The sequence below is a fragment of the Charadrius vociferus genome, unplaced genomic scaffold (assembly GCF_000708025.1).
Source record: "Charadrius vociferus isolate BGI_N301 unplaced genomic scaffold, ASM70802v2 scaffold11, whole genome shotgun sequence".
Lineage (NCBI taxonomy): Eukaryota > Metazoa > Chordata > Aves > Charadriiformes > Charadriidae > Charadrius > Charadrius vociferus.
The window spans coordinates 998,926-1,022,393 of record NW_009646846.1 but is presented as its reverse complement, the minus strand read 5'-3'; the positions used below and the strand labels follow the sequence as shown (position 1 = coordinate 1,022,393).

Genomic DNA, 23,468 nt, shown 5'->3' with positions numbered 1-23,468 from the left:
GGGATCCCGTCTCCAAGGGGGGTTGGGGGGTCCCGGCTGCGGGTGAGGTTTGTTGCCACCGTTGGGATGGTGGGAACCGTGTCCCTCTTCCCGGCTCTCCCCCGGGAGAGTCTCCCTGAGGCTGTTAGAGAGGACCACAGTCCCTGAGGTAACACCCCCACACACACCCCTTGACGATGTATGGCTCCCAGGGTGAAGGTTTTGGGGTTTGTTTTTGATTTTTCTTTTGGATTTGGGTTGTTGGTTTTTTTTTTATCATTATTATTTTTCTTCCTGTATTTGTAGGATAACCTGTTTTAAAATGCCAGGTCAGTTGGTGTTTGAGCGTGGTGCTGTGTGGTAGAGGACAAACGAAACAAAGAGGGGGTGTGTAACCAAGTGGATTTAAAAAAAAAAAAAAAAAAAAAAAAGTATTGAGCCACGCTGCAAGCAGTCTGGGGAAAAAGTTTTCCGTTTCCACTGTTTGACCCTTTCCCGGTCCCTTTCTCCTCTCCCTCGGGAAGTGGGGGGCTCTTGTGAGTCTTCTCTAAAAGCCCCAGAGCTGATTTCACAGCTGTCACTAATTGCTTCTCAAATTCTTTGCTCATTCCCCACTACTCTGTTTTTTGTTGTTTCCTTGCTCTCCAAAACAAAACAAACCTCTTAAAGCACAGCCATAATTACAAGGGAAGATATAAGCTTTTATGTTTGTACTCTGGCATTTGCTGTCCGGTTTCTTTCTACCTCGCGTGGCCTTTACTCTGAGACCTTTTCTGCTGGAGTGGTAACAAAAGAATAGGCGCGTTTGATGTATAAAGTAGGTGTAGTGCTGGTAGTGAAAGTAGTCAGACATATCCCTTTTCTCAACTCTCTTAACTCTGACAGAGAACGATGCTTTTAGCAACTGTGTTTACTCATTTCTTGGCTTTTCTGTGGAAGCTGAGCAAGACTTCCTGGCTGTGGTCCTCTTACTTCTCCGTTTCTATTTATCTGTTTAATGAAAATGGAGGAGAATACAAATTCACTGTGTCTGTAATGCAGACTGGATACTCTTGAAAAAGAGGAGAGCAAAATCAAACTGACAAGATATTGCTGTTTGAATCTGATCCTAATGACTTTCTAATCTAAACCCTTGATAGATTCATTAGGTATTCACTCATATTTTGCTATAAAGCCACTGGGTTATTTCAAGCCACTGTTTCATACTTCCACTGCTTTTCTGGAGTTTGTCAGGAATTGATGTTCCTGAGTTTGTACTGGAAGAGATTTCCACACTCTTCTTACTTGACGTCTTGCACTGAGATAATATATTAACATTATACAAGTGAATCTCCTGGTGATATCAGTAATAAAGGTATTTGAATGCTTTCCTTTTTAGGTGTGTGAAGCTGTTTAAATTTTGCCAAAGTTGACAGCTCAGGCTGTCCTTTTTTTTTAATACATGTCTTTGTCTCTAGCTTGGAACTTAATTGAAAAACTTCATAAGAAAAAGCTCTTCTCAAGAGTGACGTTAGGAGAAGAAAAAGTTTGTTAGTTTAAATTAAGGGAAAAACCCTACCGGTTTTGTCCTGTCTTGTAGAAGTGTCATGATTTAACCCCAACTGGCAACCAGGATCACGTAGCCGTTCACTGCCTGCCCCCTCCCCCTCCTCAGTGGGATAGGGAGAATCAGAGAAAAAAAAAAAAAAAGGAAAAAAAAAAAAAGAAACCTCATGGGTTGAGATAAAGACAGTTTAACAGAAAAGTAATGGAAAAGAAGATAATAATAACAATAGTGATAAAAGAATATACAAAATGAGTGATGCAGTACAGTTGTTCACCACCTTATGATCAATTGCCCAGCCCATCCCGAGCAACAGTTGCAAATTCCTGCCCCATGGCCAATCCGCATTTATCTACTGAGCGTGATGTCTATGGTATGGAATATTCCTTTGGCCAGCTTGTCCTGTCTATGCTCCCTCTCAGCTTCTATGGGAAGCAGAAAAAAGTCCTTGACTTAATATATGCTTTACCAACTAAAACTATATGTGTTATCAACATTATTTTCATACTAAATCCAAAACACAGCAGCTACTAGGAAGAAAGTTAACTCTAACCCAGTTGAAACCAAGACGAGGTGGGAGCAGACAGTGTCATGGAGGGTTGACATATTCTAATACTTCTGTGGTTTGTAGCATGGGCTTCAAATTGAGTAGAAGGCCCACCCTACAATCAGAATGTACCTCTTGCTGTCTCTGCAAAATTTGCAAAGGACTGACTGCAAAATAGAAGCTATTTCACTGTGCATAATGGTAAGGGGATAAAAAGAGATATTGAAGAGAAACTCATTCAGTAATGTCAACCACTCATTGTTTTTAATGAAGCAGAAATCTTTGGGGGGGACACAACATGTTAGCCCATTTTGTTAATGTGAACAGTGTCATAAAGTATATTGGCAAGATGTGCAAATAACCATTTATAATAAGAGTTAATTGCTTGGATAAATTTCATGTTTGTTACCTGAATGTTCTTTTAACACAGTCTGGGCTATCTTCTAACATATCTTTATTCATAATTAGCAAGCAGATCAGAAGCTATATGCACTGGGCTGTTAGGTTTACTTGTTGTAGAATGACTGAAGATCTCTCCTGTTGGTTTTGGTGTTAACAGTTTGCTTGGGCTCAGGCACACAATTCTGTGTGTGTTCAAATCCTTTAGGATGTCCGGGGATTTGTTCACTGGTATCGGTGTGCCTGCTTTTCCACACGCCCGCTCCTCTGTTAATGCCGCTTGAAGGTCCAGAAGTGCCTTCAAAGTGACATAGATGTGTACAGGATTTGATTTTGATCTGCGTTGCAATCACATTATGTGTGAGGAAATTGCTCAAAATCACCTAGCTGATCAAGCCTTCCCAAATGAGCTGTAGTCTTTCTAGACATTATGGTCGATTAAGGAACTGAAACTGTGCTGTAATTCAAGTGAAAGGCTTTTTTAGTAATGAGTATATTGTGATCCCCCACCTTCCCCTGGGCTTGTCACAGTCAGTGACTCAGGGACTTGGTGAAGGGCAGCGGCACCCCCAGCCATCGTGTGACATTTCAATAGCAGCTTCTGCTGTTGTCATGTGGATTGCTTTGTGTGGATCCTGAGCCAACAAAAGTAGAAACCTCAGCGCTGAAATGAAACTTGTAAAGGTGTGTAAATCAGAAACACTGTGCCCTGGAGACTAATAAATGTGACTTACTATTTTGCTAGAGATATGGAGTAATCATTCACTTCCAAGAAGTGCACTTCCAAGTCAGGTTTGGGGTAACTGAGGGTCTCTTGCTCCCTGGGGGTGGGGAGACCTGCACTCCTAAAATGTCTTTTCCTCTTTGGACGATTTTATGTTATTCTGCTCTGTATCCTATCATCGCCTTCCATGTAACTATTCTCAGGCTGCTTCTGAGTAAGAAAGAAGTATGGCCAGAGAAAAAGTTGTTGGTTTTTTTTTTCTTCTATCTGCTGGTGGGAAAGCTGGAGAAAACTCTTTTTCTGGTAAAGAAAAGCTATAAATAACAAGATAACTTTTTTTTTAATAATGGAAATTGTAATATTTAAAGCATTTCCAAAGCATTGGTTTGCTAATGCTTACGTTAATCACAAAAAAGCCTCCTTAATTAGAGGTGAAATTGTGCAGACACTTGGAGAAATTGCTTAGTCTCTCTCTATTGACACCTTCAGTAACTTGAATTTCTGTTTGTGTATAGGTAAATCCTTTGGCTCACAGGACTATCATAGGTTTTAAAAAATATTGTGAATCCTGTAATGTGACAGAGGCATAGATAGTAAATTGGAGAAGAAGGTGACAGATCTGGGCCTTAATACAGATCCATGTATATTTCAGTGGTAAAATGCTTGGGTTTTACCTTGTGCAACATTGGTCATATGGGTATGATTACTACAGGACATATCTAATCTGTTTTGTGAAGTTATTTTTTGGCTGTCCTTTCCAGTTGCTTGCTTCTCCCTGCCAGCATTTCATTCTTCCTTTTGAGTTTTACTACTTTACTAGTAGAATGAAAAAGGAAGATCTTGGGGATGGGGAGGACGTCTTTAAATTTGAAAGGATTCTCTTGAACTTGGGTTTAAGTGCAACACAGTAGACCTTGAAGTAATAGATACTGATACTTCTGTGTTTCAAAACACATTTCTTGGGCAAAGACAGGGATGGAGGAAAAACAAATAATTATTTCTAAGACCCATTAGTATCTAGACAGATTTGAGAGCATGTATTACATCTAGAGAGATTTGAGAGCATGTATTACAGTAAGCTGTAACAGAAGCTGCAATAAGGCATAGATACAGGGGAAAGTCTTTTTATTCCATATCATATTTGGTCCCTCAGTGCACACTTACTTTCAAACAGGGTTAGTAGTTAAATGACAAGAGAGAATAATGCATCGTCATTAATATTTCTAAAAGTTTGTTTACCCTTGCTGTTTTGGAAGGGGAGGGAAAACTTGAAAGGATCAGTGTCTGATTGGAATATTTAATCCTTCAGTTAGCTGCCCCATTCTTGGGTAATGACTTATTTAGTAGTAATGCATATCTAGCAGGAGGCTTGAATTAGTGATTGCTGGTTCGTGTTTCAGCTGTGTGGTTTTGGCCCTTATCCTTTTTAAAGGTGATCTCTATGAAGCTGATTACGCGCAGACTAGAGTTAATCTGTAACACTCTTTGTTTTAGTGACACCTCTTCCACGGCAAACTGTTGGTTGTTGCCAGGAGCAATCACTCATTCCCTCACTTTTGGAAATCAGTTAATGCACGTCTTTTGGTCATCTTGTACCTAGGGAGGCGAATACGTTTCACTGGAGTGGTTGGCTGCAGTTCTTGGAGGTTGTGGGGTGAAGAAAGAACGTCTGCCACACTTTGTATTAAAGATCTCTTGGAATGAAGGACCTTAGTTTTGCAAAAATGGTTACAGCTTTCGTGCTTTCAGCGATAGGGAAGTTTGGTGTTGCAAGTCAGGGCATCACTCCTAGCAGGCCCTGTGAAACAAGTGTCTCTTTCCCGCAACGCCAGACTTTTGCTGAGAGATGAAGTAGTGTATTTTCATATTTTGTTACCTGAAAGAGTTTTAAAGTATTCATAGTGTCTTTCTGTTTGTTATTTTTTTCTTTTTTTTTCTTTTTTCTCCTTAATGCTAAAAGGTCCGTCACCCGGTCATCTGTGTAAACAACCATGTCTTCTGTTCCATTTGTATTGAAGTGTGGCTGAAGAACAATAATCAGTGTCCAGCTTGCAGGATTCCCATCACGCCTGAAAATCCTTGCAAGGAAATTATAGGTAAGGACAACTTTAGGCTTTGAAATAGCTTTCTGGTATTTACTGCTGGAGGAGATTCTTTTGAGTCCAAAGATATCTGGATATTTTTTCCTCTGTGTTTTTTTTACCAGCATCTAAGGAAGATCTGACTTTAAATCTTTCCACAAGCATACATAATTGCTACAAAGTAAAAATTCCAAAGATGATGTGTATATTAATGGCTAGATTATTCAAAGGCAGCAAGTACCCTGTGGATCTAATGATTGTTTTTTAAATCTTGGTTGGACGATGCCTTTAATTGAAAAAAATGCATTTCACTTGAAGTAGTCTACCTGTGCATTACAACCTGTTGACCTAAGAGAATAGCATTTAGCTGAGAAATACTGTACTTAAATCCAGAATTTTGAAAGAGGATGTGGGCTTTTTCCTTTTTTTTTTGTTTGCTTGTTTTATTTGCCATTTCCTCCCTTTTGCTTTATTTTTAAGAAAATACCTGTTAGCACAGAAATAAGACAAAGCTACGACACCTGAATAAGGACCTGAACTTCCCCAGAGCTAGGAAATACTGTGATGTTTACTTGACGTAAAATGTCAGCTTTGCTATTTGGTTCTGAGAGAAAAATATATCTGAACAATCTCACTTTAGAAATTTACACTATCTTATACTAATTGAATGTATGCTTGATTTTCCCCCTCTCCCCCCCTCCTTAGCTCTGTTTTAGTAGTATGGACTTAAATAAGATAGGATTCTGTCAAGGAAAATACAGAGTTGAAAAATTCAAAAGCCTTCCTGCTGTGAGGCAGGATTTTGACTTCTAAGCATCACTAATAGATACTCCTGTTTAACCTGTACTGAAAATGAAAGGACTTTAAATCTCCTGTGGTAGCAGATAGGTCCAGTATTAGCTGTATTTGTAGTTGATAATACGAAAAGCACTATCAGGTGGGTTACTAGTATTGAATTGACTGAAAAAGAAACAATGTTAGTGTTTCTTTCATCCTGTGCTGCTTTAGGAGGAACGAGTGAAAGTGATCCTATATTTAGTCCAACAGTCAGAAAACACCTGCGTAAAACAAGGCTTGAATTGCTCCACAAAGAATATGAGGTAAGGGCATGGGGAGTGTTGTGACTTTCCAGATGAACTGCAACTGCCAAATTACTGCATACAACTGGTCCTTTTGCTTTGAGTCCCTTCGTTTTTAATTTGAGTAAAGGTTTATACTGAATGTATGTGAAACTCAGCTGCATTAAAATCCCACCTTCTGGCTAAGGTTATGGGAGAGCATTTCACAGAATCACAGAATTTTCAGAGTTGGAGGGGACCTCTAGAGATCATCTAGTCCAACTCCCCTGCCAAAGCAGGATTGCCTGGAGCACATTACTCAGGACTGTATCCAGGTGGGTTTTGAAAATCTCCAGAGAAGGGGACTCCACAATCTCCCTGGGCAGCCTGTGCCAGTGCTCTGTCACCCTAACCGTAAAGAAGTTTTTCTGTGTATTTGAACGGAACTTCCTATGCTCCAGCCTGTGCCCATTGGCCCTCATCCTGTCACCGGGAACCATGGAAAACAGTCTGGCTCCATCCTCCTTCAACCCACCCTTCAGATACTTGTACGCCATATTAAGGTCTCCCCTCAGCCTTCTCTTCTCCAGGCTAAAGAGTGCCAGCTCTCTCAGCCTTTCCTCATAAGAGAGATGCTCCAGTCCCTCAATCATCTTGGTTGCCCTTCGCTGGACTCTCTCCAGCAGTTCCCTGTCCCTCTTGAACTGGGGAGCCCAAAACTGGACACAGTATTCCAGTTGTGGCCTCACCAGTGCCGAGTAGAGGGGAAGAATGACCTCCCTCGACCTACTGGCCAGACTCTTCCTCATGCAGCCCAGGATTCCGTTGGCCTTTTTGGCAGCAAGGGCACATTGCTGGCTCATGAACAATTTACTATCTACCAGCACCCCCAGATCCTTCTCCTCAGAACTACATTTGCTGGTGCTTGAAGTGGTTCCACTGAAGTTATGGTGATATTCTTTCTATGCTACAGGTAGCCAAGTACAGCCAAATCTGTAGTTTTGTGGGAATTCCACCCCCAGGTTTTATGGGCAGGTTTTCTTCATGCATATTGGGTGTTGGGGGCTTTTTGTTTTGTCTTTGATACAAATGTCAGCATTTTCTGAAGTAATTCCCTGTTGCTCAAGGAGATTGAATTCCCTCTTAAAGAATATTGCCCACTGGAACCTTCTTGCCTAGGTTAATTTTTATCATTGTTGCTTTATTGTTTTCTGAAAGTGAGTGAATGCTTGGAAGTTTGTCTCCACTCTCCTGCTGGAAAAATACTGTCTTAGGAACAAGGTGAAAAGGTGTTAACAAGGAATATGCTTAGTTTGTTTTCTCAGCTGTTTCTTTAGTAGCAGCAGTGTGAAGACATGGCATATTTTGCAGGGAAACCTGTCTCACAAGGAGGAGGAGAAAGGAAACGGACGTTGTATATATCCTTAACACTGGGGAAGTGAGGGCTGTCTTTTATGACAAGCTTGCCTGTAGTTCAGCTTGTTTCATCCTCAATGAAAGTAGGAGTCAGGCAAAGGAGATTTCCTGCCTTTCTATTGAATCAACTCAAAAATCACACAGATAGGCATAGGATAACATAAATCTCTCCGGAAAACTAAATTTAAAATGGTTGTTCTCATGCTGGGGGGGAGGGGAACAAGCAGCTTGATTATTCGTGCAAATATGCCTTGGATTTGTGTAAATGCCACATAAAGCCGCCTTTAGTAATCTGACCTTGAGCAACTCAAGTATTTAAGTTGGTGAACAGTGTAGAAGAGTAGAAGACATGCTTTCAGGATATTTTTTTTTTTTATCTCTTTAACAAGAGGCTTTTGAAGGTTTTTGCTTCTCTGTACCTTCAGACCGATACAGCTAAGAGCTTTGTTCTTTGCATTTTGAGAGTCTTTCCTAACGTGTTGCTACTTCTGTGTAGCTGGAGCAGCCTCTTCCAGGCAGTGTTCTGCCCATTTTCAATCTTGAGACTTTCAGTATCTGAACATGTGATGTTTCAGAATGATATGAGAGAAACATTCTCAAATAACAGCAAATGACTCAGCAGAGGACGACCTTAAGAACACTCTTGATACAGGAAATCCTCCCACAGAGTGCCCTAATAATAGATTCATGTTGCTGAATGCTTTGAAGCTTTTGGTCTGCCTGCCAGTTTGTTCAGGGTCCTTTATGTAGTCAAGGGATTCCCTTCACTAAAACCTTCACTATGCTTGAGTGTGCAGGTTGATTAAAATCCTGCCTAGAGCACAATACATAAGCATACTTAGATATATCTGTAAGTGAGGGCATGCATCTGGGCTTGCCAGAACCCATGTTTCTAAAGTGCTGTGGGAACTTGCCGGTATTATTTAATTAATCTCACGCATTATTTTAATTCCTGTGAATTTCTGACACCTTTAGGATGAAATAGAATCCCTGCAAAAAGAAGTGGAAGATCTTAGAGGTAAAAACCTCAGTTTACAGACACAGCTGAAATCTCTTCTGGATCCTACGGCATCAGCTTTGTCTTGCCAAAATGAGGAAACTAGCCAGTCAGCAAATGAAGCAAGTACCAGTGGCCCAGAAACCCCAGAGGAATGGAGCAAAAAACTGAAAGCTGCCAATGATATGTATGAAAAAGTGATGGATAATGTGGAAAAGCTAAAGGAGGTAATAAATACATTTTTTCAGCTATCTTGTAGTGTAACTGTTTCCTGTTAGTTAAACATGAGTGAGAGCTAGCATGACCTTTGGGTACTTCATAGATCCAGAAGAAAGGGGAAAAAATTGAATTCCAGTGACTGTTGGTGTATCATAGTATTTCCATATAGCCTTTGCAAGTGTCAGATGTTATTGCTTGTTCTAGTGAGTCTTGTATGTGACTCCTTCAACTCCTCTGTCACTCTATGACTGGCTAATTGGATTATAGTAGCACTTGTCACCAGTATTGATGACCAGATTTTTCAGGCTTGCAATAATCTATATAATATATCTATTTTACAACATTCAGCGGCCAAACACAGTACAGTTGGCTGAGGCAGATCCTGCACTATTGCCCTCCCTGCTAGCCGATATTTTTGGTACAATTTGCTGAGACAGAGTAACTTGACCTTTTGACCGAAAATAGACAAACTTCAGCATTTTATGACCAGAAGATCTTTTACTGGAAACCTGCGGCTTTTTTATACATCTTGAATGTAATGTGAAAGAAAACCTGATACTGCAAAAGGAGGGATGCAGGAGATAGTAATGTGAAAATGCATCTAAATAAAAATATCTGGCAAAATGTCCCTGCGGGCAAAAGAAGGATCACCTCAAACATTGAAAAAGAGTGACATTTCAAGATTAATTTGAAAGGTAAGGTGGAAAGAACTGGACTTGCATTTATTCAAAATGCTGCCTTTATTTCTTCTATTAACAATCCTGGGTTGCTTCCTGGAAAACCAAGGCATTATATGTTTTGGACCATTTTTTTTCCCCTCTGTAAGCATTAATAGCATTTACAGTTTTCCTGTGCTACAGACTTGGAGGCCCACATTGTACTGTTCAGCCATTCTGTTGTTAATGGGATGTTGCTAAATTTGCCATTGTGTAGTTTAAAGCAAATTCTGGCCCTGATTGGACTGCGTGATAAACACTAAAAGGAATAAACTGAGTTTCCAAAATTAGCTTTTTCAATAGCTTAACTAGACTAAGATTTCAACTTTACAGGCTGGAACATGTATTCTGCCCTCCTAAGTATCCCAGGAGCTTCAGAGTCACCTGTAGTTGGCAAAAGAGGATTTGCAGCAAGGAGTTCTTGTCTGCCTAACTTTTTTATATTTTTTTTTCTGTAAAGTTAAATTGTACTGCCTGTTTTTGGTTTCTTTTGTTGGGTTTGGTTTTTTTTTTTGTGGTGACTAAGGTTTTTAACTTTTTCCCTAGGTAAGTAAAAAGAAGAACATAGTAGGGACTGAGGGAGGGGTGTGAAACCAGTGAAACTTCAGCCTTAGCAAGAAAGGGTTTTAAGTTTATGGAGTCTCTGAATTTGGTTAAGGGTTAGATATGATTAGAGGTTTAGATGGGTTTTAGGGACCAAGTCTTCAACTGTGATCATAGAATCATTTAGCTTGGAAAAGACCTTTAAGATTGTCAAGTCCAACACTCTTTTCCCATCTGTTCCCTGTTCAACAGCCACTGAATTTCAGAAGTAACGTTACTTGACTTTTCTTTTAGATCTTGTTTCACTTTGGAGTGTGCAGTGACCAACCCCAGTCTGAACAGCAAGACCTCTTTCCTACATACACTCAGTCTGGAACCAGAAACCTTCTTAACCCCTAAAGTACCTGACCCAGGAGCTTCAAACACCCATCGCTTCCCAGTGAGATAGGGTCCCTCAGAAAATTTGGTCGCCATCACTTTCTTTTTATAACCAGACCACGTCAAGATATAATAGCCACCTTTATCATTTAATGTCCTAGAGCAGGGACTCCCAAAGTAGGCATTATTTCTTTGAGTGGAGTCATAACGAGTATGGAAGTGGTGATACAAACCCAGTAGTAGAAACACTAGACAAAGTATACTCATTAATAATGCAGTTACATGAACTCATTAATCTAATCATGTTGTACTGCAAGTGGGGATCCCTTGCAGATTACTGGCTTGGAGGGTAGAGCACTCTGGAGGAAGGGTGCCAAAGAGGGTCAGTCCTCCTTTGCTCTGTGCCAGGTGGCTCCCCTACCTACCAACTCTACACAAATCATGCAGTTTGCTATTTGATTGTGTAGCTAGGGAAAACGTGTCTCTGAAAAGAGTGAAAGTTCTTTGCCACATTGTCAAATGGTTTGATGCTCCTTTGGAAGTGAGGTGTCCTGGATCCTTACTCATTGCTTTCAGGATAGTTTTTTGTGCTTTTGTTTTTTAAATACCAAATAGTTGACACTCAGGCACCCAAGCCCTGGGCTTACCCTTCCCATTCCTTCTTTAAGAGAAGTCTCTATTTATTCTTTCTGCCCCTAGAAATATTGTGGTGTTTGGGGGGGGTGGGAGGGTGGTTCATTTTTTTTCTGCTCCGTTCCCCCTACCACCCACTGTCTTAGCCTTACCTGGAAAGGTTGCTGGGGATATCTGTATAAATTTAGGGTTTTCTGCTTCTCTTCTTGCACTGTTAAATACTTCTGAAAAAGTACATTTTGCTCTTGAGCCCAGTTGCATAGCTCCTTATTCGGATCTAACTCTAGATTATACTTTTATTATGCAGTGGAAGCATCATCTAATTGAGGCTGAGTTATGAGTCCTGGACTGGTGGTGCTGTTTTCACCATACAGAGATTGAGCAGACTATGAAGTACACGAAGTATTTTCTATGTTAGGATGGTGGCATTTGTTGTACTGAAACACGGCAGCAGGAAAACTTCTCTTTATATGAAGTATCTTGTTAACAAGGGTGTCTGCTGAACTGAGAAGAAGGAATTGACCTCAATTCAAGGAGTAAGAAGGGTTGTGAATCAGGAGTCTTAATCACAACATTCTGGAAGAAAGTGAAGAAAGACTGCAAATAGCTTGTCGTAATGGATTTACATCCATAGGATAACTGTGCTTTAAAAACAACAAGCTAAAGAAAACAAAGTAATCTTACTCTAATTTGGAATGGGGGAAGCTGTTCAACATTAGTTTTGCTGATACCTGCACATTGTAATGTTAATGTACTTAACGTATTTAGTCATGTGGAAAAAAAAACATGGAATTGCCATTAGTACATCTCCTTAATGACTTTCTGTACTAACTAACATAGCTGTGTTTATTTCCCTAGATAGGACACTTGTGATGTATTTTGGGAATATAAATAAAAAATGTCTGTTCGCTATTCAGTTTTGCAAGCCATTTCCCATGGTGATTTTTAAGTGGTGTCCCTGTCTGAAGGCTGTTTCCTGCCTTTACATTTCTAGTTCTGTCTCTTTAAAAAGGAGTAACAGCTTGTCCTATAAATATTAGAAGTCATTTCTGTTTTACTGTATACTTATTGTTTTCCTTTTCTTTTCCTTAGGCAAATAAGAAACTGAGCATGGAAAACAGTAGCCTTTTAAGAGAGAATTTGCGACTAAAAGCTGAAGTTGATAGTAGATCACCCCAAAAGTATGTGAATATTTTAAAAGCAACCATATTTTATTTATAGACTGTTTAACTGTTGTAGGACTTTAACCTAAATCTGTGGTGGTGTACATGGTGTTGCATATGTGTCTCAGGTAGACTTTTGAATTTTTGTCCTCGTAGACTTGGGTGACAAATGCGAATTAAAGAATAGCAGCAAGTCTACAGTGAAGGAATATGACATTACAAATGCTATTCCTTGCATTATCTGGCAAATATTGGATAACTGGATTTATTAGTTGAATTCTACAGTTGGGAAGTTTCTAAATCTGGTATATGGTCAAAGTAGAAGCTCTGTTACTGAGTGCAGAGGTTGTGGTTGTTTGTATTTGCTTTGTTCTGTTCTTCCTTTTGCTGCATTCAGGGTTTGTTCTGTGGACTTAGGCTCCCTGTTCAAGGAAGGTCCCCGATAGCTTTGTGTCTGGGCAAGATAGCTAGAATCAAGCTTTCGCAGCATGAGAACATCATCCCAGAACTGACACCTGTGCTTAATACTCTGTCTTAAATAGTTAAAACATCAATGACAATGACTTCAAATAGCAGAAACTTTGCCTGCTGATTACAGCTGTGTGCTAAGGTGCCCCTCCTTGGAAGTACTATGTGAAGCAACATGTTCATATTTTTAAAGTTGTGTTCCTTTCTTTCATTGGTTTTCAGACCTTTTTTCTCTCATTGGTTTAGAACTTAGAAAGCTAAGAGAAGGTGTACATAGTGCTTTTGATGAAGGGGATTGAGGGGTGTCAGTAGCACTAAACAGAGCAGAAAAACTGTCTTGTGTTGATCTTATATTGATATCTTGCAATACCCTTATTGTTGCTTCCTTTTACCTGGCATTTTTAGTGTGAATGGCCAGTACCAGTTCTGCTAAATAGCTACTTAGAAAGTTACCTTCCTACCTTATTTTGCATTTGTGCTGATAATGTCCCCTTCCAAAGTGTGGGACTTGACCCATTTATTGGCTTTCTTCAGGTTGATGTTTTGATGCACGTCAAATTTAAAACAATTCTGAATTCTAGTCACGTCCTTGAGGTGGTAGGAAGTTTCTCCCATCTTAGCAGATTTTATAAATTAACTTTCACCCTTGTCATCGTTAATCTGGTCAATATCTAGACCAGACTATCAAGACATTTCCTAAATGTTCTTCCAGTTCTGATGGCAAACTTTGATAATATCTAAAAGGTCTTTCAACTAGGCTTCACACACTGAACAGGGGTTGCTGTTTTCTTACTGTCCTGGTTTGAGGAAAAGTCCGTGACAAACAGTAGGGCTGTGTTTCCACCCCTGGGGCAGTCGATTCCAGGTGTACTGGACACCCCTCCAGTTTTTTTTTTTTTTTTTTTTTTTCTTGCTTATGAAATCAGAATTGAAGGCTTAAGCATCAGAGCCCAATGATATCACTGTAATTAAACTTTTCTGTGCAGGTACACTGATTTGCCAGTACAGTTGTTTCAATGTACTTTACTCAGAATTGTTCAGAAGTCAATTTTTGGAAACAGTTTCTGGATGGCTCTCTAGTGCAATTTAAAATAGCTACCGGATTGGATCTTCATAATTTAGTGTCATTGCTATTGTTTCATTTGTCATATATTTCTTCACTTCAGATTGTCAGGTGTAGATTCATGCTTAAACAACTGGCTAGGTAACTAACTAAAACTTGTATCAAATTATTTTTGAAAGGATTTGTCAGTATCCAGTCTCCTTATCCCAAATGTACTTCATTTTGTGCATAATGACACTGGAGCTAAATATCACAACCTAAATTATTTTAGTAGGCTTTGCTTTATAGCAAAGGAAACACTGATGGCAGGTGAATGATCCGTTTGTAACACACAGTCCACCTGTGACATCACAGGAAAAATATAATTAGCCGCCTTCGGTGGTCAATAAAAAATTTTCCTTTTATCATAGTCCCGAATTTTTTTTTTCTTTCGTTGTATCCATTAAAAATGCTGAAAAATGTCATGTTTGTCAATAAAATTGACATAATAGCCATGTCAGGGATTTTTACACAATTTTTTAACGGATGATGCTGATTGATTAGACTTTATTTTTTTTCCCAAAACATTTTTGAGAGCAGACCTTCCCTAGAATACCATGCCATCATATAGTTCATACAGGTCTGAAAACCAAATGGAGATAAGTTTCCTGGGGAGGAAAAATGCTAGGCAGCAGTATAGGTTAGGGGTGGACCTGCTGGGAAGTAGCTCTGAGGAGAAGGATCTGGGGGTCCTGGTAGATAGTAAATTGTCCATGAGCCAGCAGTGTGCCCTTGCTGCCAAAAAGGCCAATGGAATCCTGGGCTGCATAGGGAAGAGTCTGGCCAGTAGGTCAAGGGAGGTCATTCTCCCCCTCTACTCGGCACTGGTGAGGCCACAACTGGAATACTGTGTCCAGTTTTGGGCTCCCCAGTTCAAGAGGGACAGGGAGCTGCTGGAGAGAGTCCAGCGAAGGGCAGCCAAGATGATTGAGGGATTGGAGCATCTCCCTTATGAGGAAAGGCTGAGAGAGCTGGCACTCTTTAGCCTGGAGAAGAGAAGGCTGAGGGGAGACCTTAATATAGCGTACAAGTATCTGAAGGGTGGGTTGAAGGAGGATGGAGCCAGACTCTTCTCGGTGGTTCCCAGTGACAGGACGAGGGGCAATGGGCACAAGTTGGAACATAGGAAATTCCGTTCCAATACATGAAAAAACTTCTTTACAGTTAGGGTGACAGAGCACTGGCACAGGCTGCCCAGGGAGGTTGTGGAGTCTCTTTCTCTGGAGATTTTCAAAACCCTCCTGGATGCAGTCCTGAGTAATGTGCTCTAGGCAATCCTGCTTTGGCAGGGGAGTTGGACTAGATGATCTCTAGAGGTCCCTCCCAACTCTGAAAATTCTGTGATTCTGTGATTCTTGCTTTGATTCTTACCAAAGACCTGTGTTAGTCTCCCATTTCTCGGTGAGATCAAACTGATTTTTTGGTGGTTGTTGCTTGCTCTTTGCTCATTCTCTGGACAAATTTTCAGTGATTTCCATTTTCTTGATATAGACCAGGAAAACTTCTAAAACTTAAGTTTTGCAGGATGATGAAGCCCTATTACTTCCAGCTGTACTTAAAATAGAAAACTGTTAGGTCTATTGGCAAGGCACAATGGATCTAAAAGCATTTTTGGCAAAGTGATGTTTGCTTTTTACCTGAAGGAAAATAACTAGCAAGTCCATCTACTCCAGGGTATAGTGTATTTTATGAATGGTTAGATTCAAATTAGCTTGAACCAGACTTCTAGGCTTCCTAGGAGTCTTTTCCCTAAATATTTAATTTCTTCTGCCAGTTAAAATCCCAGTCTGAAAAACTATCTGTAACATGCAGAAAAGTGTTGCATTATCTCTTTTCTGTGGTTTGTGAGTTGTTTTATTGCTGTTGTTTTGGGGTGGGGTTTTTTTTCACTTTCTCCAGTTTTACTGTTTATCTTGTCTACATTTGTTACTTCAAGTACCTGCACGCTGAAATCTAAGGCTGTTGACTCTTTAGGTTGTTCTGTACAACATTCAATTTTTATCTAACCCAAATATTTCTGCTCATGCCAGACTATGTAATTCATTCTGCGTTTCACTGAGCCTGCAAATAGGCTTCTAGTAGCCTGTGTCCAGCGTGCACAGGGTAAGAACGCTGCTATCTTCCTTGATAGAAAACCCTGCTACTTTCTCACCTCCCCACAAGTTTGCTGTCCCAGAGGGGTGGCCATTTTCAAAGACCAGCTGCAGTGTGGCCTTAAAAGTAAATAGGAGAAAATGCTGTTTAGTAGCCTTCAAAACAACTTTGAGTTCTTGAGTCATAGCATTAAATCCTGATAAAGCACCCACTTCAGGTGTGAAGAGCTAAACCTTAAGCAAATGGGTAAAGACATTCAGATCACAGTACTTGGTTTTGAGAGTTTTCTGGTGGTTTTTTTTTGTTTTTGTTGTTGTAATTCTGCAGTAATCCTTTCTGGCTTAATGCTTTACACTGACTTTGGGTATAATCTGGCTTTCTTACGTGGAAGACCAGTACTGCTTCACTGAAAGATGCTAAAATGCTTGGAGAGGCTTTGCATATTTGTTTGAATTCACCCAGTTCCTTAAGTGAAAGGAGAAACTTGTTTCAAAGAATGTACCTGGCTTAGCTGTTCTGCTTAAGTTCTGCTGCTCTACAGTCAGCCAACAAACAGTAAAGCTTAGCCTTACTCTTGTGATACAAAGTGGATTTCCCTGGTGCTCAGGAGAGATTTCATGAGGAAGGCCACACGTCTTCAGATTGGTTTGTACTCTCTGAACTGTGCAATGAAGGGGATTTACTCCCCAGTATTTGCTTATATTGAAAATAACTTGTTCTTTTACAAGCTGAGAAAATTAGCTATAGCAAGTGCTTCTACTGTTTCCTTCAAGAATGCACCATTATGTACTTTCTTCTGTCAGCCAGCTTGGTCTGCAGAATGGAAAACAGTAGCAGGCTATACCCAGGACTACTTCTTCAGTGGAACCAAATTCCGTGATCAATTAATTTTTTTCCTGGCTTCAGATCTTAAATAGAGAAACCTGTGCGAGGCATATCTCTTGCCTTCTTTTTTTTTTTTTTTTTTTTTTTTTTTTTTGCTTGCTGGGAAAAGGTCAGTAACTGTTTTTTCTTCTTAAACACGCCTATGCAAACACAACATGCTTTTAAGGCAATTGCATATAACTTGGGATATTATCAAGATGTTGCTGCAGATCACCTTTCATAGAGGATGATTGCAGAACTCGTTTTCATCCAGCTGCATCTGGTACATGATATCACAAAAGGGCTGTAGAAACTAGTAGGGCTTTCAGGAGGTTTGTTCTTGGATTTCCTACCTCTCTCTTCCCATCTAACTGCAGAACCCAAGTGAAAATGTGTATCTGAATGAGGGGACTGGGTTTGGTTGTACGCTCTGGCATTGCCCTGATCTTAAACTGTGACAAGCCCTGACTGTACACTGTCATTTCCCGCTTCTCACCCTTTGTTTCCTTGGGCGGATGGATTGTGCTCATATATCTGAGCTGCAGGGCAGCGCCCGGTCTGGGCCATCAGGTGATTAGAACTGGAGAGTGATCTTTCAGGGTATCCTTGCAGCCCCAGTCTTCTGTAAATGGTTATACAGGAAAACTGTTTGCTGCAACTGCTTACTACCCACAAAGAGAAATGTTTTTATGAGGCTGTGTGGTTTTAAACTGAGTTAATATGAGTTAAGGGCTCAAACTAGACAGATCTACTACAGTCAGTGGTCACTGGTGTGTGAAAATAAAACCCTAAAGCTGAATTTACAGAACTGATAGATAAGAATAGAAGAAACAACTGAAGAAATTGTTTCTCTTGTGGGTAAGAGACTATTAGATTTCCTAAACAGTTTCTAAATGGACATCCTCAGGAGTGGATGAACGTAACTGAGGGAGCAGTTGTGGAATAATATGAAAGAGGGTCACTCAAACATTATAGCTATAATGTTAGTTCTTCTTGCTCACTGTAGATGAGAGCTGACTGTAGGTTTCTGGTTGGTGTCAAGTTAGAAAATGCTGGGACAAGAAGAAGAACTCTGAGGTAAGGTCCTGAAATTCGGGGTTCAAGTGCTCATCTGGAAATGCAGTGGCACCTCAGACACTGTAACATAACCAGTACACCTGCCTGGGGCTGGCAGCTGCGATACAGGACCTATAGGAGACCTGTATCCTTCCAGACCGATAGGTGGAGGCCAGCAGCCCTGTAAAAGACATTAGGCCGTCTAAAATGTAACTAGGTGTCTGTATTGAAGGATCCAAATCCCACCTGAAATGTCTTTTTATTCACCTTGAGTGACCACTAGTTTCTCTGGGCTTTCAGTTTTCTGTAGAAAGAATGTACTTGAAATAAATGTATCACTTAAACTCATTGTATAAGTGATACAACTAACAAACAAGACTGAAAAGTCTTTGTCCATATGTGAGGATATGAGAAGTGCTCTTTACCACATTTATTCTGAGTACCTTAACTTCTACTGAAGGATGTATCAAATTGTTACCAAGTGTGAAATGGTTCAAATACTTCAGGAAAAGTAATTTGTCTAGAGAATCAGGCCAAACTTTAATTTATTTTCATGTAACTGTACTGCATTCTATTATTGTTATTATCATCAGACCATAACTTTTTGGCTATGGCACAGCTCACTGTACAACTGAAGGGAAAAGAACAGGAGGTCTGTTAGGAGAGTGGTTTGCTTTGGGGAAATGGGAAGGGTTCTGGCTTCTTTAACCAAAATACACGTGTGTCTTAAACTGTCTGCTCGCCTGCCAGATCAGTCACTGAAACACTTATGTCATGCTCTGATCTGGAGTAATTGGTTTAAAAATGTGCGTTGTAATATGGCTGTCTTAAAAATCCACTGTCAAGGTTTGGGTCGAACCATACTCCTCAAATATTTGGGAAATAAATGCATGCAAGTCCCAAAGCAGGAACAGAAAGCAACTACTGTGCTAGTGCTTAACTGCAGAGGTAACTGTTTGTAGGCAGTATGTCAGATGCTCCATTTCTGCAAACCAAAATTCCCAAGCACATCCCTCTACAACAATTAACATATTAGTGATGCTATTTGGCTTTGAACAACATACTGTATTTTTTTTTTAACCTGAGGACACTTGTTATAGAAGTTGCACTTGAGAATACAGTGCTTCTTCCTCATAAGCAAATCTCAGGCTGTCACTAATGCTATTTGCATTAAATAAACATATTACACCATTCTTCCATTAAAAAGGAATTGCCAGGTATGCATGTAAATGTAAACATGTTTAATTTTTATGTCAAAGTATCTGTTACAAGAGACCCCAGAAAATCTTGCTTGTTTTATGTAAGCATTTTTCTCCAGCTCTCACTTGGAAATTAACCGAAATTGTATTTTTGCCTCATTTTTATATCCTTTATTAAGCAGTGTAAGGTTTGCCCCTGTAAGGCTGTGTTTCTCTCTGTTGGAGAAAGGCAAAATAAATACTTTTGAATCACGCTAGGAAGCAGGAAGGGTCTTGCTTGGGCCCTGCTGTGCTACAGTGGCTCCTTCAGTATTTTAAACCAAAATCTGAGGGTTTTTTACTGATGGAGGGAATAAGCCAAAGTGCGTTGTGTATGAAGATGCTTATTTCGTTGTAAGCCCTTTTGTCTGAAAACATAATTGAAGCATTCCTGAGCTGTCTGTGATTCTGCTTTTGTCTAGTTTCATAGGGGAGAGGGACAAGTCTTGTGCACCCTTTCTCCCATTTCCCTCTTGCATGCAACCAGAAATGTAGAAACTGCTATAATCAATTGAGAAAACTTGTTAGAGTAAGCAAATGAAAAATAGTCTGTCTTCATTTATGAAGACAAAGGTAATTGGGTAGAGGTAATGTGGAGGTTGGGGTGTACTTGCTTCGATAGACTTTCAATCCGGCCAGCTTCTTTTAGGGGAGGAAAAAAAATCTTACTAAGTGAACACTCATATTCTAAATATAAAACTACTACTTTGCCACTTTGTGTCTACAAAGCAGTGAGCAGCACACACTAGAACTGTGTGGAGCTTAGGCTCATCTGGTTTAAAAAGGCGGTCTTGCAGCAGTTCTGTGAAAGAACTGACTGAAACTGTTGTGTGAATCTTCCCTACCACTGAACCATCTACCCCAAAATCCTGAAAGCCCCTTAAATACATAGAAGCAATTGAATGGTGAAATACGTCGGTAGATCTGGTCACTCGTGCCCAACTTGTTTGGGGCTTGTGATACCCCTTATTCCTTTCCCTGACTGGCCACTTAACTGCGTTGCAGTTGTCAGCATAGAGCAGTTTCCTACTGCTTTGGGCTCAGGAATTGAAGAAACCAAATACAGTTTGGTTCTTTGCTGGAAACACATGCATAGATTCATGGATATTTTGCCAACATAGTCTCTCAGGCCACAGATATACCACCTCCAGACTTCACTGGTTTAAGGGTTGTAGTGGGAGCATTTTGTGAAGGTGAGGGGATGGAATGCGGAAAATGGAATGGGAATTCCCGATGACTCCGAAAGATGCTGAAGGAGGAACAGACAGACAAAGAAACAGGGTGGAAATTCCAGGCAGTGTTTGTGCTGGAAGACTGAATATAAACTTATGCTGTAACATGGAGCTGCAAGATGGAAAGTGGAGGTTAGTGTAAGCCCACATACAGAATTGTCATTTCTTTATGATACAAAACCTTAAGTGTCACAGTTGTAGGGTGGCTGCAGGTCCTTCCCTCCTTCCTAATAATACCAGAACTTTAATTGTTTTTTCTTTCTGTAGATTGAAAGCCTCGGATTGGAGCGGGGAATTCCCTGGTGCCCATCTGTCAGTGACAGGTTAGAATTAGTCAGGGCATATAGCTGAAACCTTCACCTGCCCTCTGGGGAAGGTCAGTCTTGAAAGCTGGTGGAGGATGGGGGGAAGGCAAGTCCGTATCTTGGCAGTTGAAAATGTGCTCAAGCTGGAAGCCCCATGAACACACAACTTTCCCAAACCACAAGTGGCAGGTTTTTTGTGTTGGAGTCAAGGAAGAAATTAGATTGTTCTGGTTGTAAAGCTCAAAAAAATCAAGTAGCTCTGAAGTAAGTGGAAGTACCATCCACACGATGGCTGAGGAAAAGCTGTATATCTAACAGGAGCATAATTGAAATGGTCTATATAAGTATTTAAACCACCTCAAAGGACTATTGCAATTTCTGAATTTCATATTGGCATTTTATATTTGACAAGGTGACATTGTGTAAGAAATATATTGTAAAACACTGCTGTACTGTAGGAAAATGATTGAATGTAAATATTTCAAGATGTGGACCACTGTTCAAATGTTATCATAAATCTTTGCCATTGTTTTAGGGGATAATTCTTCATGCATATTTGAGTTGAATTGATAGAACCAGCCCCTGGAAGGGTAATCTGCTTGTTATTGCCTTACTACCACTAATAGTTTAATTTTGGCTCTTCAGGTATTCACCTCCACCTGTACATTATATATGATGTATGTATATATGATTTTTTTCATAACTAGCAGAGAAAAGTTACGACTCTTATTTTCAAATTAACACAGTGTTTAATAGCTTTGTTCTTTCTTGAAATGAGCTTGCAAAGCGCCACAAGAATGTCTTTTTCCAGCTTAATATTTTTTTTCTTTTTTACCTCTTGCAGGTTTGGTAGGTTTACAGTAGCTGCACTTCAGTCCAAAGTAGAACAAAGTGAACGTGAAATGAACCGTCTAAAAAAGGCCCTGGAAAGAAGTGATAAATACATAGAAGAAATGGAGTGTCAGCTTTTACAGCTGAAAAATGCAGGCGAAGGAACCCAGACAGTGAGTGCTGTTAGTGAGAGAGCGCTTTCCACAGATGCTAAAGGAGCTGAGAGCGGTGAAGATACAACATGTTTGAAAACCCAAGTTGAGGAGAAAAAAGCTTTGACTACCAGTCAAAGTCCTGACAGTCTTGAACAGCTGACAAGTGGTGGAACTTGTTTAAGCTCTTCTCATCAAGATGGTTCAAATAGCTCAAATACCCAGTGTGCCCCAAAGAAAGAACTATTTCCAGGGTGTCAGGGGGTTCTCCTGGATGAAAATACTACAAATATGGATGCCTGCTTAGAAGAGCAGTGGAATAAAATTGAGGAATGTACCCCATATAAGGATGAAGAACTTTATGATCTTCCACCACCATGCACTCCTTTTCTGTCTCTCAGTCGACTTCAGTTGAACACTCCTGATGGAAAAGAAAATGCAAGGAAACCATCAACATTCCTGAGAAAACTGAAATTTGAAGAGTTTTGTGACGCTTCAGATGATTGCAGCAAAGATTCTCCAGAGCACAGCACAAGCAGCTGTAATAGCGAAAAGAAGCTAAACTGTTTTACTACAGGAAAATCAGGGTTTTGGGGGACCTGCCCAACAAATTTTGCTGAGAACTTAGATTTTGATGAATCAGAGCAAAATTCAGTAGCTGGTCAGTCAGATGAGACATCGGCGAAGTCTGGTGATAAAACAAGTTCTTGCTTACCTAAAAGGTTACATACTCTCTGCTCTTCTGAAATGAATCGCACAAGAACCTCCAGTGAGGCATCTATGGATGCTGCCTACCTCGATAAAATTTCCGAGTTGGACTCAATGATGTCCGAATCGGACAACAGCAAGAGTCCATGCTATAATTTCAAGTCCTCCGATCTTGATAACTCTTCAAAGTCAACAGAGTGCTCTAAGCTTCTGAATGAAACTGAGAAGAAACTGGAAGAGATGAATGAGGAGCAGAGTATGAAGTGTTCGGAGACAAGCGATCTAGCAGTTGACAGAACTGGCTGGAAACCCGCTATGTTTTCCATCCTCTCCCCATCCGAGCTAGATATGAATGACCACTTTCCACTGTTTACAGGCCAAAACGTAGTGGCTAGTGATATCAAACCTCCAAACTGTTTATTTCAAAGAGACTTTTCCCAGAGTTCACTATTCAGTAATTCACAAAGGTTGTTTGAGGAACAAAAGTTTGGTTCCTGCTTTCTAAAGATGTCGTCTGACCTGCACAATCCACTTAATCCTCCCTGGGTGTCCTCCTTTATAGCTGAAAGGAAAAATAAAAATGTCAGTCAGTCGACCAAGAGGAAAATTCAAAGCAGCCTTTCCAGTGCTAGTCCGTCGAAAACCACCAAAAATTGACTCTGCTTGGAAATCGAATGTGGCTCAAAGTCATCAACCTGCAAATGTTTAATATTTACAGGTGAACTTAATTTTTAATGACTTCCATGCAATCCGATCCTGTCTTTTTTGACTATGTGAAAACTGAACGTTCCCTTGCCCATTACAAGCTCTTTCCTAGGGAAGAATCATTCCAGATTCTTTTCTTTGGCTGGGCATTTTGTTTACTTGGGGGTTTTGGATGCTTTTTTATGTTTTCAGGTTTCATGTGAGCTTCCAGTTGTGAGCACAGCTAATGGCTCCCTTGAACAGGAGAGTTTTGTTTTAAGTGGTCTTGTCAGGTCAGTCATTTATGTAAGAATTTGTTTTAAAGGTTATATTTCCCA

General features: G+C 40.2%; 1 protein-coding gene across 1 annotated transcript in view; it reads left to right on the top strand.

Moving 5' to 3' along the window:
• RNF219 (ring finger protein 219) overlaps positions 1-23,103 on the top strand; it is a 65,457-nt gene extending 42,354 nt beyond the window's left edge. The window contains exons 2-6 of the mRNA XM_009894035.1: positions 5,153-5,288; positions 6,282-6,373; positions 8,723-8,971; positions 12,326-12,414; positions 21,600-23,103. Of these exons, the coding sequence (XP_009892337.1) occupies positions 5,153-5,288; positions 6,282-6,373; positions 8,723-8,971; positions 12,326-12,414; positions 21,600-23,103 (2,070 nt within the window). The remainder of the gene's footprint in view (positions 1-5,152; positions 5,289-6,281; positions 6,374-8,722; positions 8,972-12,325; positions 12,415-21,599) is intronic.
• The last annotated feature ends 365 nt before the right edge of the window (positions 23,104-23,468 follow it).